The 15,984-nt window shown below is 36.0% G+C and overlaps 7 protein-coding genes across 7 annotated transcripts; 2 read left to right on the top strand and 5 right to left on the bottom strand.

Moving 5' to 3' along the window:
- Window positions 1-1,082: 1,082 nt before the first annotated feature.
- On the top strand, window positions 1,083-1,595 carry GCK72_014697 (uncharacterized protein; the record flags this gene model as incomplete). The annotated part of the gene is made up of 3 exons (XM_053730413.1): window positions 1,083-1,102; window positions 1,231-1,378; window positions 1,425-1,595. The coding sequence occupies 3 exons, from the start codon at window positions 1,083-1,085 to the stop codon at window positions 1,593-1,595; spliced, it is 339 nt and encodes a 112-aa protein (XP_053585185.1).
- A 311-nt stretch (window positions 1,596-1,906) lies between these two features.
- Window positions 1,907-2,475, bottom strand: GCK72_014698 (uncharacterized protein; the record flags this gene model as incomplete). The annotated part of the gene is made up of 2 exons (XM_053730414.1): window positions 1,907-2,324; window positions 2,372-2,475. 2 exons carry the CDS (start codon window positions 2,473-2,475, stop codon window positions 1,907-1,909), a joined length of 522 nt encoding a protein of 173 aa, XP_053585186.1.
- A 296-nt stretch (window positions 2,476-2,771) lies between these two features.
- On the bottom strand, window positions 2,772-4,517 carry GCK72_014699 (uncharacterized protein; the record flags this gene model as incomplete). Its single annotated transcript, XM_003108171.2, has 6 exons — window positions 2,772-3,251; window positions 3,401-3,559; window positions 3,607-3,730; window positions 3,781-4,322; window positions 4,366-4,435; window positions 4,480-4,517. The coding sequence occupies 6 exons, from the start codon at window positions 4,515-4,517 to the stop codon at window positions 2,772-2,774; spliced, it is 1,413 nt and encodes a 470-aa protein (XP_003108219.2).
- A 554-nt stretch (window positions 4,518-5,071) lies between these two features.
- Window positions 5,072-7,715, bottom strand: GCK72_014700 (uncharacterized protein; the record flags this gene model as incomplete). Its single annotated transcript, XM_003108345.2, has 8 exons — window positions 5,072-5,446; window positions 5,494-5,652; window positions 5,698-5,815; window positions 5,860-6,054; window positions 6,100-6,560; window positions 6,612-6,708; window positions 7,353-7,448; window positions 7,567-7,715. 8 exons carry the CDS (start codon window positions 7,713-7,715, stop codon window positions 5,072-5,074), a joined length of 1,650 nt encoding a protein of 549 aa, XP_003108393.2.
- A 457-nt stretch (window positions 7,716-8,172) lies between these two features.
- On the bottom strand, window positions 8,173-9,153 carry GCK72_014701 (uncharacterized protein; the record flags this gene model as incomplete). The annotated part of the gene is made up of 4 exons (XM_003108014.2): window positions 8,173-8,295; window positions 8,390-8,454; window positions 8,634-8,712; window positions 9,037-9,153. 4 exons carry the CDS (start codon window positions 9,151-9,153, stop codon window positions 8,173-8,175), a joined length of 384 nt encoding a protein of 127 aa, XP_003108062.2.
- Window positions 9,154-11,031: 1,878 nt separating this feature from the next.
- On the bottom strand, window positions 11,032-13,074 carry GCK72_014702 (uncharacterized protein; the record flags this gene model as incomplete). Its single annotated transcript, XM_053730415.1, has 10 exons — window positions 11,032-11,184; window positions 11,234-11,366; window positions 11,414-11,525; window positions 11,575-11,668; window positions 11,815-11,880; window positions 11,932-11,997; window positions 12,045-12,282; window positions 12,330-12,442; window positions 12,778-12,947; window positions 13,032-13,074. The coding sequence occupies 10 exons, from the start codon at window positions 13,072-13,074 to the stop codon at window positions 11,032-11,034; spliced, it is 1,188 nt and encodes a 395-aa protein (XP_053585187.1).
- Window positions 13,075-15,502: 2,428 nt separating this feature from the next.
- On the top strand, window positions 15,503-15,938 carry GCK72_014703 (uncharacterized protein; the record flags this gene model as incomplete). The annotated part of the gene is made up of 2 exons (XM_053730416.1): window positions 15,503-15,712; window positions 15,768-15,938. 2 exons carry the CDS (start codon window positions 15,503-15,505, stop codon window positions 15,936-15,938), a joined length of 381 nt encoding a protein of 126 aa, XP_053585188.1.
- Window positions 15,939-15,984: the final 46 nt, after the last annotated feature.

A 15,984-nucleotide genomic window follows, 5' to 3' on the forward strand; every position in this document is an offset into this window, starting at 1 on the left:
AAAATAATAAGATCTTTATAAGAAATTAATTGCAATTTATAAAACAAGACTTGATCTTGTTATCTCATTTTAATTTTCAGTCGGAATGTTGAAAACAAAAAAGTTAAGATCAGACTATTGAGAGCAACGAGAAATCATTGTTCAGCTGGGTTCAAACAGATTACAAAAATATTTGAGAGAACATTTGTACCAAACTATTTGTAAAAGTTAGAGGGGAAAATGAGTAAGTTATGCCATAAAAAAGTTTATGACACAGCTATCAAATTAAGTGATAAAACTTGGCTGATAAATTTCTTATGATTTTTGCTCTTTCGAGAAATTTTGTGTACTAGACCTGAGTGGAGTCTAGGTCTCTTCTCAACGCTCACAAATAAGTCTGAATTATTTTGTTGTAAGTAGTCAATAGTACATACATTGATCTGAAAATGTGCAAAATATTTAGTGGATTGCTTTAGAGATTGGAGCAGTAGGCCTCATCAAACTCAAAAATCACGTGATTTTGATGATGTTGACTTGGGGCTTCCTCCGAAAAAGGACAATTGATGTGAATATCGGAAACAAAGTAAATTTAGAAACATCAATGTCCACTTTACTTAATAATAAACATTTCTACCGATTTCCCTATCTACAGTTAAAGAAATATCAAAAATACTCGCACACTCCTAAATATCTGATCCTAACCTTTCGTCCGGGACCCGCACTGAACTATCGTTGCTTAGTTGGAATGCGTTTATTTGTTTTTTATAAATGACTTTTCTTGCTTGTTTTAATTCTGAATAGCTCACCCATTCTTGTCAACATTTTCTAGGAAAAAAATGGAGACGAAAAGTGGTAGCAAAAAAGGGTTACTCAAGTGTTTTGACGTGCCTCCGGCTGAGATTAAACGGATGGTGGACGTCAAGTCACAGGTATAATCACAATGAGTTATAGGTACTAACCAACAATGTTTCTTATTATGTGAACTATTAGTCTTCTAGAAATTTCATACCAAAAATTACCCAAAAAAAGAAAGAAACTTATGCATCAACCTAATAGCTTCCCAGAACATACCAGAACTGCGCTCAGAGGCTGGACGTAAATCCATGATTTTGACTCATCGAAGGTCATGAGCCTATAGTAAACGTTGGAATGATCAGTTTAAATTTAGAGGAATAGAGATAATTGGACTCGATACGTGTTCATATTCAGATTCAAGTTGGAAGTTCACGCTTTAATTATTACAATTTCCAGAGAATTGTTCGGAGATTCATTGCAATGGGGAGGACTCACTCTGATCACGCTACTGGGACAACATCGACGATTTGAAGTTCTTGATTTCTGCTATCATCTTCATCGGGTCAACAAAGGAGATGGAAAGGATGAAATTATTAATCAAATTGTAAGTTTACAAGGTTTATCTTATATAGAAATGTATTTTGTTCCAGAGACTTTCCAAGATGGTTGAGCGTATTCGTCGTTTCCAACTGCTCAATAATCAAATCTTTATTATTTTGACAAATCAATTAAACGAAAACAACGACGATGATCACGAGAGAGTTCGTGAATTCGCTCCACCGGTTCATCCAAATTATGCAAACCATGCTCGTCGCCAATGATAAATGTTTTCTGGTTCTTTTAATATGAGTAATTATTTATTGTCATGGTGCTTTTTCTTTGTAATTTATTATTTATTCAAATCTTGCCCAGATTCTCAACATCTTCGCATTATTCAGTTTTATTCCGATTTACTTCAGTTTTTTAAAACGATAATCTTGTGAATAATCGCATTTTATGTATATAACATATTTATGATAATTCGCAATTTGAAAACTTTAATATTGATCACAATCAAAAATTATTAAAAATTTGCAGGTCTTCGTTTATTTGGATACGCGCAGTTCAGGGTGATAAGATTTATCAAGAATAGCTAGTTGCTTGAATCATATTCAGAACTGCGAGATCTCATCTTCTTGCTTCTTGAGCGAATCGAATGGTTTCTTCGTTCAGGATCATCACGGCTCTGCTTCCTTCCACTAGAATTTCTATCCTTACGACGTCTATCCCTTTCCCGACTCTTTTTATCCCTATCATTTTCGTCTCCATCTTCTCTTTCACTGTCATTTCTATCCTCCCGGCGCCGTTCCTTTTCACGATCGTATCTCCTTGTTCTACTTCTAGAACGGTCCGAAAGTGTCTTAATTCTATTCTCCGAGCTCTTCCGCTTCCTCGGACTCCTGCTTTCTCTTCTACTTTGATCTCTTTCACAATCCTGACGACTTCTGCTTCTACTCCTTTCATCCACTCTCCTCAAACTACGCTCTCTTGACCTATCTTTCTTTTTTCGTCTGAAAATTTATACCGATTCTATCATAATCAATGAAACAAAGCGAACCGTTTCACACTTTCTCCATAATCTTCGTCGAGAGACTCCAATTCATTCATTCTTATTCTATCTTTTTCTCCTTTAAACCGGAAATTACTTCGGTGACATTTCATTCTGAAACAGAAAATTGAAGTATCGGCTTTAACATTTTGTCGTTGTTTAGAACATACCCGGGATGTTTATAACGATCAACCATGATTACTTTCTAGCAGTTTTTATTAAATGAAAAATTAATTTTAATAGAAAATCAATGGGATGTTGAAAAGTTCAGACGTCATTCCACAATTCTTCAAAAATTAAGTACTTCCGGTTAAAATTTTTTTAATGGTTATTCATGAAGTCCACAATAAAAGATGCAAAAATGAAAATCTTTCATTTATTATTTATTATCATTGTTATTTCTCCTCTCTCATGCATTCTGAATATTCTCATTGGCTGCTCCTGCCACTTCATGTCTTTCTTCCGGAACATCTTCTGAATTCACTTCAATAATCTCGATAGCCTCTCTTCTAATAATTTCTTCAACTTGACTCGCTGGCATTATCACAATCTTATTCGCATCAAGTGTCTCTGGTTCATCATCTTCATCATCATCTTCTTCTTCTTCTTCTTCATCCTTTTTCTTATTTGCTTCTTTATTTTGTTGTCTTTCCATTTCAACATCTTCCGGAGCAACTCCAACCTTCTCTTCTTGTCCGAAACAACTCAAAAAACATAAACGAGTTGGTTTCCTTGAACGAAGCAATGATCGGAATAGAACCCAATGGACGAATGGAGTCTGAGCAGTCAGAAAGAATATTGAAAGAAACCAACCACTAGAGTCTGCATGACGTTCTTGTTCTTCAGATGGAGCCATCAGAAGTGATCCGAATGTGAAGAATATCATTACCTGAATGAATTCATTTACTTTCAATTCTAGTATTCGCCGTTTTTTTCTAATATCAATCAAGATTTAGAATTTGTCTGAATTTTTGGAAGAGTACACAAACGTTCTCGTGAATTCGTACCAGTTTACAACTACAGAGTTTTTCAACTCACCGTCTGAAACACTGCAACTTTCGATATCCGATCCAATGTGGTTGGATTATTGGGTCCACACTGCTCTATTGAATAAACTGATTGTCGAGATAAGTTTTGCCTGGCGAAGAAAAATAAAACTGAAGTAATCAAAGGTGCAATGACATCATAGAGATCCACCTGAAATTTCAAATTTATTTAGTTTGTAACCAGTTTAGGAAACAAACATGAATACGGTCAGGATACACTTCACTCGAACTATCAAGAGCAGACATCACAAAATATTCACGAAGAAAAGAGTATCCAACGACAAATATTGTGATGACTAAGCACAGAAGAGCATGAACTTTACTGAAAATATGCTTCGATTAGTCAGTAATCGTATTATTTTCCAGTCTTACACTTCCTGAAGAATCGGAATATCAAATCGGGTATGCGTGGCAATTTGTTGGATACAAAGAACTGCAACAATTGGTGCAACAAGTCGATTTATAGAGGCTGCTGATGCTTTTGAAATATAAAAATTGGAGAGTTGCTCTTCGAAACTTGTGATGGAAGAATTGAAATGAGAGGATCCTGAGATGGACATTTGGAAACATCCGAAGTGAATGACTGCAGCAACACACGCAATTAATGAAAGATACCAGATGAGGAAGTAACCGGGAACTTGTCGATCCTTTGATATTCGACTAACTCGAAAGTAAATGATTCGTGGAACATAAAATATGAAAGTAATCATAACAAGATAACTGACTGTCATCAGAGAACCATCATGGGTATACTCTTTGTTCAAATCTATTATTCTTGACTCATTTCCAGATAAGTCATTCACATACTCCAGCCCCTCAGCATCAATTGGTGTCATTGTTGTGGTTGAGTTCGGGAAAAAATTGTTGAGCAACGAGAGAATATTCGCTTGTTCCGTGTTGTTCGATAGATCAGACTGAAATTTTCAGATGAGTACATAGAATTTAAAAAACAATTACAGAAATATTAATGACTTCGTCATCTGTGCCATTCAACAGTTTGAAAACTTCCGGGCTGATTGAAGATGATCTAAATTGAGAGGAAACTTTTGGAGTAAATAGATAAACACTTACATTTCATCTCCACCAAACTCTTCTGTCATGTTAGACATAATGACCCACGAATCGAATTTTCCAGGTTAAAAATATTTGATCCCGAGAAAAAGTTCCACTTCAATACGTGTACAGCGGAAAAAGAAGGAAAGTGGAAGGCGGCGTCAAGAAGTACTCGGTCACGAATTGCAGGTGAATTCTTGCCATTTTTAGGAATTTGTATGTCAAAAGTAATTGAAAAATTCGCCTGAAAATCACTGAATTTTCAGATGTTGTCATGAGATTTGAGGGGGATGTATGAGTATTGGAGAAAGTAGAAATAGAGATACTGTAGCTTTTGAGGCGAAGTGATTCAGTGAAACTCTTGATTCGAAATAATATTACGAAATAGGATAAGATAAAATAGGAATCACCGTTCAAAAGCACTATGTTTAAACTTAGAAAAATAGACGATGTTCCAGATACAAGTTGAAAATTTCATCGTTTACATCTCTGGAAGTTGTTTGGTCTATGAAGAAAAAACATTACTTTATCCAAATATTTATTTTTCAAAACTCAAAGTCCCAAATATATATGCACAATACATGAAAAGGAGTTAAGCTTTCTCGTTTGGTCATCTCTCTAAATTTCCATCTGGAACGATGACAATCTTGTTATGATCCAATGTTTCCATTGTATTCGCCTCTTTATTCTCATCGTCTTCTTCTTCTCCATTCTTCTGACTTGGCTCACTTGTTCTTGGCTGTTGATTCAATTCAACTCCGTTATCAGCAGTATAAATCTTCTCTCCAGAATGACAACAAACCAAGAAACAGATGCGAGTCGATTTACGAGAACGGAGAAGTGAACGGAAGAGAACGAAATGAACGACGGGTGTTTGAGCAGTCATGAAGAAGTAATACCAAGTCATTGCATCTGAATCCAATACTTCCTCTTCTGCTGCCGATGGACTGTAGAATATTGCACCAATTGCAACGAACACCATGATCTATAAATTAATTGAAAGGGGTGAATTCAGTTTTCTCTAAGAAATACCGTTTGGAAAACCACAACTTTAGAGACTCGATCAAGAGTAGTTGGTCCATTTGGTCCATACTTTTCAGTTGTATAGAGAGATTGTCGAGAGATTGAATGCTTTGCGAAAAAGAAAAGAAATGCAGTGATAAGTGGAAGGATTATATCAATGAGATCGACCTGTAATGAATTCTTGAAATCCATATCTATTTCTCAAGATAATACGTGAATTGAATCCGGGTACTGTATTCCATCAATGGACGTCATAAATCTGTATTCGTTGTAGAAGGAGTATGCAGTCACTAGAATTATGTGAATGACACAGTAAGCGAGTTGGAAGAATCTGAAAAGTTGCAGTAGACAGTTTTCGGTTAAATTAAAACAAACGAATTCTGGAAAATCTGAAGGTTGTATTTGGAGTGAATTGATATTTGTTGAAGACAGAGAAGACTAACAATCGGAGAGACGATGCGATTGACGGAAGCAGTTAGAGATTTATAGATGAATGGAGAGAACATATCGAATTCTACGGAATCGAAACTACCCGTGAGCATACTGACCATCATATTGTTTGTCGCATGACTGAAAGTAATGATTTCGTAAGAACCGTAAACCTTTCAGACTCACTAATAAGCATTTGCAATATGAATTCCAGCTCCAAGACATGCAATAACGGAGAGACAAACGATGGGAACGAATGAAGAGTGTTTGTAGTCATTCGATAAATTGCTTAGTCGAAAGTAGGCCATTCTCGGAACATAATAAAAGAATGCAATCATTGTCAAACTGCAGAAGAAATTCAATACCGATGGATGGCTGTAGGTCATATTCAAATTGACTGGATACGATTTGTGTGAATAAGAGCTGAGATCATTAGCTCCCAGACCCTCCGACATGTTATCGAAGTTTGGTAAAAGACTATCAGTTCCATTACTTCCAAAATCTGTCGAGTTGTTCCCATAGTCCGTTGTGTTTGATACATGGTTTTTGTGACTCAACCATCCCCATTTATCTTTAAATGATTGTCTCGAAGACTGTGTTATGTTACTGTATTCCATGGTTTCCGTGCTGTTATTCAGTATGTCCGTCTGAAATTAATTTCATTTCAAGGAAGAAGTTTCCGAGATTTCAATATTTACCAATGCCGTTCCAATCTTTCCCATATCAGTATTCGTCTTGTTCTGAGGTTTCATCTTCATTAAATCAGTGCCCAAACTGACGAGTGCTTCAGATGTACTGAAAAGTGTTTTTTTTTAACTGTTGCTCTTATTTATAGCTGTTTTAAATGTCACTCTGAAAATATTTTGTGGAGTGTGACAAGATCAAACGAGCAGGTGAAAATGTTCTGATTGGCGGGGTTACAATAAGAATTTTTAATTTTGACATCAGAACTGGTGACGAAGGTTCTCGTCTTTATTGTGAGTTCGATTCAGATTGAGAGAAAGGAAATGTTTTGGAATTGAAGGGACTTTTGTTGATTTAAATGAATAATTTCTGAAAAAAAACTAAGAGAATGGTTATATATCTTTTCTGCTTTTGAAAAAGTTGTCAGTTCGAGAATCCTATCATTTGCAAGTTTCTGAAATTGTATAAGGTAGTTCCTATATCAGGAATGCTAAGGTTACTCAAAATAGTTCAAAGAACATTCTATTGATATAGCGCTCGAATAATGACGAATTGCTCGAATAATGACGAATAATGACGGTGTCTCCAGGATATGTATGTGTAATAGATGTGAGTTTTACTGTATTCTGACTGGAACGCCACATGTAATGAATGACAAAATGATGGAGAACACCTTTTTGACTACTATATTTTCTCACTTCTTGATTGAGTCTAAGTGAGAACAAACAGATTAGAAACACTGTAACACAACATACCCTTTTGTGTCGTTTGCATTTGCCGCCATCATCAGTTTTGAGAAATCTCCGAGAAGCTTCATTCCATTCTTTTTGTTTTCCAAGTCTTTGGCAGCACTGAAAGTTTGTTTTAATGTTTCAAACTACCGTAAGACAATTTTACTGATATGATTTCAAAATACACTAACCTGTCCTCTGACAGTTGATCTAAACCTCTAAATTACTCTTGTCTTACCTGCCAGTCGCATTCATTAAACCATCCATTACGTTGTGATGAAGTAAGAATAAATGAAGTGACGATGGAGTCAAATGCTCCGGTTTTTTTCTCGAAACAGGTGCATTTTTGCCGTTTTTCAACAGGTGAATCCGGATTTCAGTTGCCATTTTAGGAGAAATATTAATTGAAAATATCCATGGAAACTATGGTATGTGTTGTTCTACTGCTCATGACTACTGATTTTACAGCTCACGAGGCACATTTCTTTCTTCTTGAAAGTTTGAGAAGAGGCCGCGTATTTTCATAAGTTTATATAAAAAAAGGCAGTATTGAAAAATGCAATCAGAAACAATGATTTCAGATGGCAAACCCAAATTATATGCTAACAGAGAAAACGATTAACTAATGAGCATTGGGAAGATTTCAGATGAACAACGGGTGGATTCACAAAAAAAAAAAGAAGAAAGGAAAGGGGGAAAGTGAAATGTTTAGGGGACTAAAAGCAGTTGAACTATCGTGCATTTTATGCGTTTCTGTGTTGAAAGAAATTGGAAAATTCTATATGAAAGTAAACTGGTTTAAGCGGATTTAAGTAAGGGTATACATATTTCAGAGGTCAGGGAATCAAGCGAAGATTTTGTAGAGAGCAATGAGAACAGCGGCGGTGATGAATTGGAAAGATGAGTTGGCAGAGTTGCAGAGAGCTTCGGAGCATTGAGAGTAGACACGTGAGACTCCGAGGGATCCCTGGAATATTGAAGAGTTGATTTGGTTTATTTTTCAAAGATTTTTTGATAGAAGATGACTTTTTTTTGGAAGAGAAGTGGAAAATAATGCTCACCTTGTTCGATTTTCTCTCAACATTCTCTCCAGTGTAGGCACATTCTCTGACGATCGAAGTTTCCTCTGAAAAGAGAGAGAGAGAGATTTGAGTTTTCTTTTATTTTACGAGAACCGGAAACAACTTTTCGTTTTCTCTTTTTCAAAAAAAAAGTTCTGGTCCCTACCAAGCACCAAAATAAAAAGAAGAAAAAGAGAAAAGAAGGTAAAAGTTCACGACTTTCGAAAGAGATATCAAAGCTCACCGTTGACGTACTGACGGGTAACCCGGCATCCGACTGGCTTCACTGATTTCAATCCGGAGAACGACTTGACTGGACAGACCTGGAAGTGAGAGAAGATTTCGATGTGTTGAGCAAGGATTGAATTAAACTACTTGGGTAGGCAGTTTAGAATAGAATTCTAAAGCTCTTTGTTTGAAAATACCCTTTTTGATTTTCTTAGTAATTTCTTCAAAGTCATAACTCTCTAATCCATTGACATTATCTTTACTCAAATGCCAGAAAGCTTCTATAGTCAGAAAAGAAAGAATGGATTTGAAAATGAAATTCCGCTAGTACTATAATAAAACGGCGTCTCATGCAGTTTACAATAACTTCAGAACTTCCGTTTCTTCAACTTTGGAAAAGCTTCGTGGCGATCTATTACCTTGCTGAATCCTGTAAAGTTTGTGACGCAGTCGGGCTGGTTCAAACTGTTACAAATGTAGCAGTTGAGAGCTGCAGAGACGGCGAACAAGGAGATGAACACGATGAGGCACCGCATCTTTTTGATCTGAATCAAAAGCATACGACATTTGAATAAATAATAGAAAGTAATCAAGAGGTATCAGAAAGGGAAAGAGAGAAACAATGTAGCAGCAATGAATACAAAACAAGTAATAGAAACGGCAACAAAGTATCGATTGAGACAGTCGAGGTCATTTCAAAAGTAGGTTGGGTTACATGGTCGGATTCGAAACCTGTCACAGTCCATCAATTGAAAAAGTGATTGAGAGAGGGAAAGAGAGAACGAAAATGAAGGAAAATAGGGAACCGGACGAATGGCATGGACGTACCCACAACTCTTTTGCAGTTGTCTATTATTTACGTGGTGGAAAAAAGACGAGAAGAAGAGAAGGACGAAGTAAGAAGAAAGAAGAAAAAAGTCTCTGAAGAAGAGAAGATGGCGGAACATGTGTGGGGAGACCCCCAGTGGCATGACAATCGAGCTGAAATGAGAGAAAAACGAAGAAGAAGAGAAGAAGAAGCACAAAGTCGTAAATTTCCGTTCAACTCTCAACTGCATAACGATTTGGTATTCATCGTGAGACTAGAAGAAAAGAGATTTTTGAAGTACACACATTGTTGTACTTCAAACATTTCAAAGTAGGAGAGAGCACCACTTCTTCTTCATCTTGTTTTTTGTTCCTTCTTTAGAATTAGAGAATCTGAGAAAGAGAGAACAAAAACCGAGGCGAGAGATTAATTGGATATTTTCCGTCGTATCATAAATCGAGAGAGAGAGTGTACATATCTTTTGTTTTGTTGTCCATGTCTTTGATTTGTTGAGTGTAAGTAAGATGTATCGATATCCAACATAAACACACAACACCTGTCTCTTTATCTTTCATCTTCAAAAAACAGACGGCCGGTTCAAATGGATGATAAAAATGGGAAAAAACGGGGAGGTATTGATATTGAAGCGGGACGGTAAAATGGATAGAAGAAGTGGGAATTGAGAACCAGTCGGAACGCAACGGAGCGTGTGAAGTTGAAAAAAAAGAGAAACACGAATAGAGAAATAGAAAATCGAAAAATATTTGTGTTTTCTTTTTTCAATTCGATGGATTCGACTAGCAAAAAAGAAACCACAACCCGAAAATTCGGGTCGCTTCTCTCTCCTCTCAAGAAACTTTCTCTGCATTGGTGTATGCTTTTTTCTCTCTTGGGAGTATGTCTTGAAGACGTTGTCTCTCTGACCGCGTGCCGTTTCGTCTCCTCACAAAACGACGACGAATTTCGATGAGCACTGCATTGTTTCAGTGGCTCAGTGGCCTCTATGAGGCAATCTGTGCTTTCCTTTTCTCTCATCTTGTTCTACATATTTGCTCGAATTTCAACACGTAAATAAATGGAAGAAGAAGGGAAGACAAAAAACGGAAAATCAAGAAAACACGGGCGGTACTGGACACATAAAGAGTAGAAGCTAGTGATATAACATTCATGTCAATGCTCTTTTTTCGCGCGTTCTTGCTTGCCTTCGACATGCAGAGAGCCAATTCAATTTCACGCGCGGCGACGGAGAAAGTTTGTGAAAAGAAATAGGAAAGAGATGAAGAAAAAAGAAAAAGAAGAGCGAGTGCAATGGAAGACGAAGGTCGTCGCAAAGTGACACAAAAAGAGAGAGAGAGACCTCCGTTGAAGAAAGGTGTAAGCTCTCACAAATTAATATACATATGAAAATCTGGGTGTGTTTTTATATATGGAAACATCAAAAAGAGCCGACATGAGAAAATTCAGAAGATAGGAGATGTCTGCATACTGATTCGTCGGTGTTTGCATAATTGGCATCATATTTTCCGACATATCTTATTCATGCATAATTCTAAATGTTTTCAATGTTGAGTCTCAACGAAATTTTTTATTCAACATAAGTGCATTCTCATCTCCAATAGATTACTGTAACAACGACATTAGCCATTTGAAAAAGGAAAAGACACAAAAGATCTGTTTTGTCCAGAATTTTCAGCCACAACAGTTGGTTTTCGCTGACAGATGACATGCGTTGTAGAGTGTCACGAACTAGGATTGCGGTCTGAATGAAAAGAGAAAAAACGAATGAATATGAGAAGTGTGTCATTTACTTGGTGCAGAGAAGTTTTCAGAATGGTGAATGATTGGATCGCTTGCTCAGGAACTTCAACACTACTTGTAGTGCTCACTTCGGAAACTGAATTTCTTCTCCTTCTGCAATCACAGAGCACAAAACGACGTAACCTGAACAACAGAGTGAAAACTCATTAAAAAGCCATTTGGCTATTCACCAATTCGGGGGTCGTATTGCACTTGTGTGCACATGATGGTGGACTTGCTGAATGAGAATGGCAGCTATCGTTGCCGCGGTGACGACGAACACTTCGGCGATAATGTAGTTTCCTGGAAGAAGAAGAAGAAGGAAGTGGTTCGAAAAAGAAATGAAATAGACCTAGTAAAGGAAGACGAGAGGCTTTTGGCATCATATCGGAAACAAGTTGGAGCATCATTGAGATTGCAGCAAACATATTCAAGCACAGTTCGACCTGAAATACTGGGAATCGAAGATTGAAAGCTGGGAACTGAAATATAGTAAACAAGCCTTCGATAATCGTTCATCTTCATTACTGTTTGGAGTGAAAAGCCCAAATATTGTGATGGTACAGAGAATGAATGTTGGTGCTTGAATTACAAGAACATAATAGACTGGTTTTCGTTTCAGAGTCACTATATATGTGACTTCAGAGAACCAACTTTCCTGCAAGTATTTATATAATTTATATTGTTAATTTTTGAATTTGTACCTTACCATCAAAGTATCATAATTGTCAGATCTTACCATAGTTATTGACAGTAATTCCCATTCGCTGTTTCCCTGAATTTACATTTTGAAAATGTCTGCCTCTCCTGGATTTACCTTACCTCAATCCTACCCTTTTGTGGCCACAATACATCAACTGATGAGTTAACAGCAACAAAATCTCGGTCAAAACTCCACGATCCCATTGAAATATTACACTTTTGAACATCATATGGAAAGTTTTCAATTCGAAGTGGACACGGAGAACTTACGACTGCTGGAAGACTTGTTCTGATTTCTCCGTTATATCGGAGATCAGCCATTTGTAGATCCTTATCAAGCAATTCATCTATTGAAATACTAAAAGTTGATCGATAATTTCTTGCTTCATTTTGTTTTTGGAAAACCTGTTTGTAATGATTACATCAGGAAGCCATACTCGACTCGCTTCTATTTTCAACCATTCCTTGTCATAAGCAACTGCAGACCTATTCCAGGAGAGGATTGGGTCAAACCATTTCTGCAAAATTAAGAGAAAGTTGCAATTATATATAACTGGAATACTAATTAAAATAATATACTCGACAATATCTAATGTAACTAAATGGATTAAGAGTTCACAATTTTCAGTGAAATATTTCAACTTTTTTCCAGAAGACACAGATGCCAGGGAATCCAGAAAGTATACAAGTTACAGTACTTTTAAAATTCAGTTACCCAATTTCAAGCGAAGCAAATAGAACATTTAATCATTTGATGTTATTCTAACGATAAATAACTATAATGATTTGGGAGCCATGGTAGTCCGACTGTGGAATATGCTCTCCAACAGTTTTTCTGAGTTCAGGTTCTTACCAAGAGGAATTCCTCCGAATATTGGATAGTTTCTTGTGTCTGATCCATGGATAACAAAATAAATGTGTTCGGAGTAATCGTAACCATCGTCAGATCATCAGATGGTTTCATATCAACATCATACGTTTGATTGAATAATTGACGGAGTAGTGTTTCGGTATTCGAATTTTCTGAATATCAATGTTCAACCATTCCTTGTCATAAGCGATTGCAGACATATTCCAGGAGAGAAACTACAGGGAAACTATTCATACCTATAACAACAGCCACTGCCAATAGTCGAAAGGCCCATAACATTTGCAGAAAAGGGAGAAGAATGACCATCAGAAGGGGTTAAGTTACACGAAGTGACCTCTTTTTCTAAGGGGCGGTGTGTCCCAAATGTGAAATAAATACCTTTTAGAATACCCCCAGAAAATAAAGTGTGGGAATTCGGATGTGTATAACAAGAGTCTATTAGGTGCAATGTCCATAGAGCAGTTCCAAAAATGAAGTTGGGAACGATTACTGTAGTTATAGATAACTCGATATCCACTTTCCACTCGAAAAACTTTGGTTTCCAACTTTTGCCCAATTTTTAAATGTTTTTTGATTAAAAAACAGTAACACTTTGCGAGTTTGAGTTGAATGTTACATGAAACATCAAATTTAGATTTTCATTAATTTAATTACAGTTGGTTCAAAATCAAAAAACATGAAAAATTGGGCAAAAGTTGGAAATAAAAAACTTTCGAGTGAAAAAATTAGAAAAATTTTTTTCTCAAAAACATTATTTCTGATTATAAGATTGTTAATACACATGACACGCATCTTTTGCCGCATTTTTCGGCTTATGCGGACCATTTTGCAATGAGTTATAACGATTTAGCCGAGCATACCATTTTAGACTTCTGGAGCTGTAGCACGATGTTCAAGATTAACAGAAGCATTCTAACATTATATATTGTTTTTATGAACGTTGCTCAACATTTGCAACTCAAAAAATCATAAGGTCCAGTTCAAAAATAAAAAGTTTTTTTTCGGATTTGGAAATCAAGATCAGGAAAAATCGATAATCTTAAAAATCAGCTGATCACTTCAAACAAAAAACTTATGTTGACTTTACTGGATACTTCAGCTATCTTTTTGAAAAAAAAGTTTATGCAAAACGTACTTGTTTCAGCTGAGATACACATGAAAGTATGGAGGTATACTCACTTATGCTCGCTACTGTATTTCTTATGAGTCTCTCTGATTTTAGGAATCTCTGGAGTACCGTAGCTACAAATATACATTTCCAGTTGTTATTTTCGATATCACATTCCTATCAACTTCGTTTCGTTGGAATTGGAATTTTTTAATTGACGTTCCGATTTAAAAATCTGTTTGTAACTCGATACACTCAATTATACCTCCACCCAACCTCCAATTATCTTTACTTTCAAATAACTCTTTCGTCACAAAAAAAATAACTTCTGAATTAGTTCAAAAGATGAATAGACATAAGCATAACGTAGTTTGTTATTTCAGAAATCATTGGAAATCAAACCATCAAATCTCGTTTCATAATCACCTTCTTTAATTTCCAAGTCAGAAGAGCTCCTCCTGGGAATATCTCGATTGTTATCTTTTTCATTCTCTTTTTTTCTCGCTATCAAGACATAAACATAGATTTTACTCTTCATTGACTAATTTGGATTTGTGCCAATAGATTCTCTTCGTTCTCTTCCCTACTTTTCCCGCAATTTTCTTCGTTTCACCCGTCAGAAATGAAGCTGAAATTTCTTTTGGATGCTCTGAAAGCTGTCACTTCTAGTGAAAAAATTACTGAACTGAGCTCAGCAAAGCTCATTCTTTCCTGTGAAAACGAATAGAATGTGAAACAGTTAAAAAATTTATTTAAAAAAAAAATTAGTTCCAATAGTTTTTATTTGCGATTGTCATCAATGCAGCAATCAACCAACATCCTTCAGTTAATATCTTTGTTTTTAATTTGATTGAAATGCGAAATTGTTCCGATTGTTCCATGTTTATTCCATTTTAGACTCCTATAGCGAAACTAGATGTTTGCTTTAATCAATAGTCCATTCGATCTAAAAAAAAGGGGATGTTGACTATTACGATTTTGTTCAGACTTACCCAAAATCTATTCGAAATCACGCAATCCAATCGTTACACTCCTTCCCCAGGCCATCTCTTTTTGGTTGCAGGAACTGATATCGCTTTGAATTGAACTCTATGAGAGAACTATGGGATATATAAGGGGACGTCTTATCTGATTGTACCCATTGCCTAGTTTCATAATGTCAAAGTTCATGCTAGACGGTCACGTCTTCGACTTTGCTCGTTACTATATGAGTTCACTTGAAAAAAGTTAAAATCAGAATAAAAATTTTCTGGAAGGAAAATTAACGAGACCGTGGATAGAAAACCATCCTCATGGTATAGATTTAGAAGATAATTTAGTTCTCAGATGTCCTAGTTTGGAAACCACATGTTTTTCATTTTCTTTAATTTTGAAACATTTTTCTTTAAAATCTCTCAATTTTTAGTAACGATCTAATAAACTAGAGCGATGCAAATTGATGTTTGAATATTGGATGAAGATGATAACTCGTGTGATTCATTTCATATCACGTGTCTCGGATTCGTTCTTTTTCGTTCTTCTAATCATGTTATTAGTCAGAAACGTTTTCTCTTTCTAATATCTCCATTTGATTAATCTTCTCAAAATAGTCCTTTTCAGATGGGACGACTACTGACAGGCCCCGCTTGGATGGGCCTAACTGAATTCGTCGATTACGTATCTACATGTTTCACTATTCCAATTAACGTTCTTTTGTTATACTGTATCCGAACAAAGTCCGGAAAATCATTTGGAAAATATAAGAATTTGATGACATTCTTCTCTATCCAAAGTATCTTCTTCTCGATTCAAGCAACTCTCAACCACATGGTGAGTAGAATGACGTCCATGGATTCACTGGAAACTTATATCATTGTATTTTTAGTGCTTTCATACTATCGGAGGAACATTCATGATGTTTACTCTCACTAATCATTTCAATCTACCACCATGGGGAGTTTGGATCAATCTCGGAATATGTTGTATCTCTGTTGGTTATGTACTTCTGATCCTCTCTGCTCAATTCATTTATCGCTATTTCGCCATGAATAAGTGAGTCAGAAGTTTCATTAAAAAACAATTTTCTAATTAAGACCTGAGAA

This window comes from Caenorhabditis remanei, chromosome IV (assembly GCF_010183535.1).
Source record: "Caenorhabditis remanei strain PX506 chromosome IV, whole genome shotgun sequence".
NCBI classification, from domain to species: domain Eukaryota; kingdom Metazoa; phylum Nematoda; class Chromadorea; order Rhabditida; family Rhabditidae; genus Caenorhabditis; species Caenorhabditis remanei.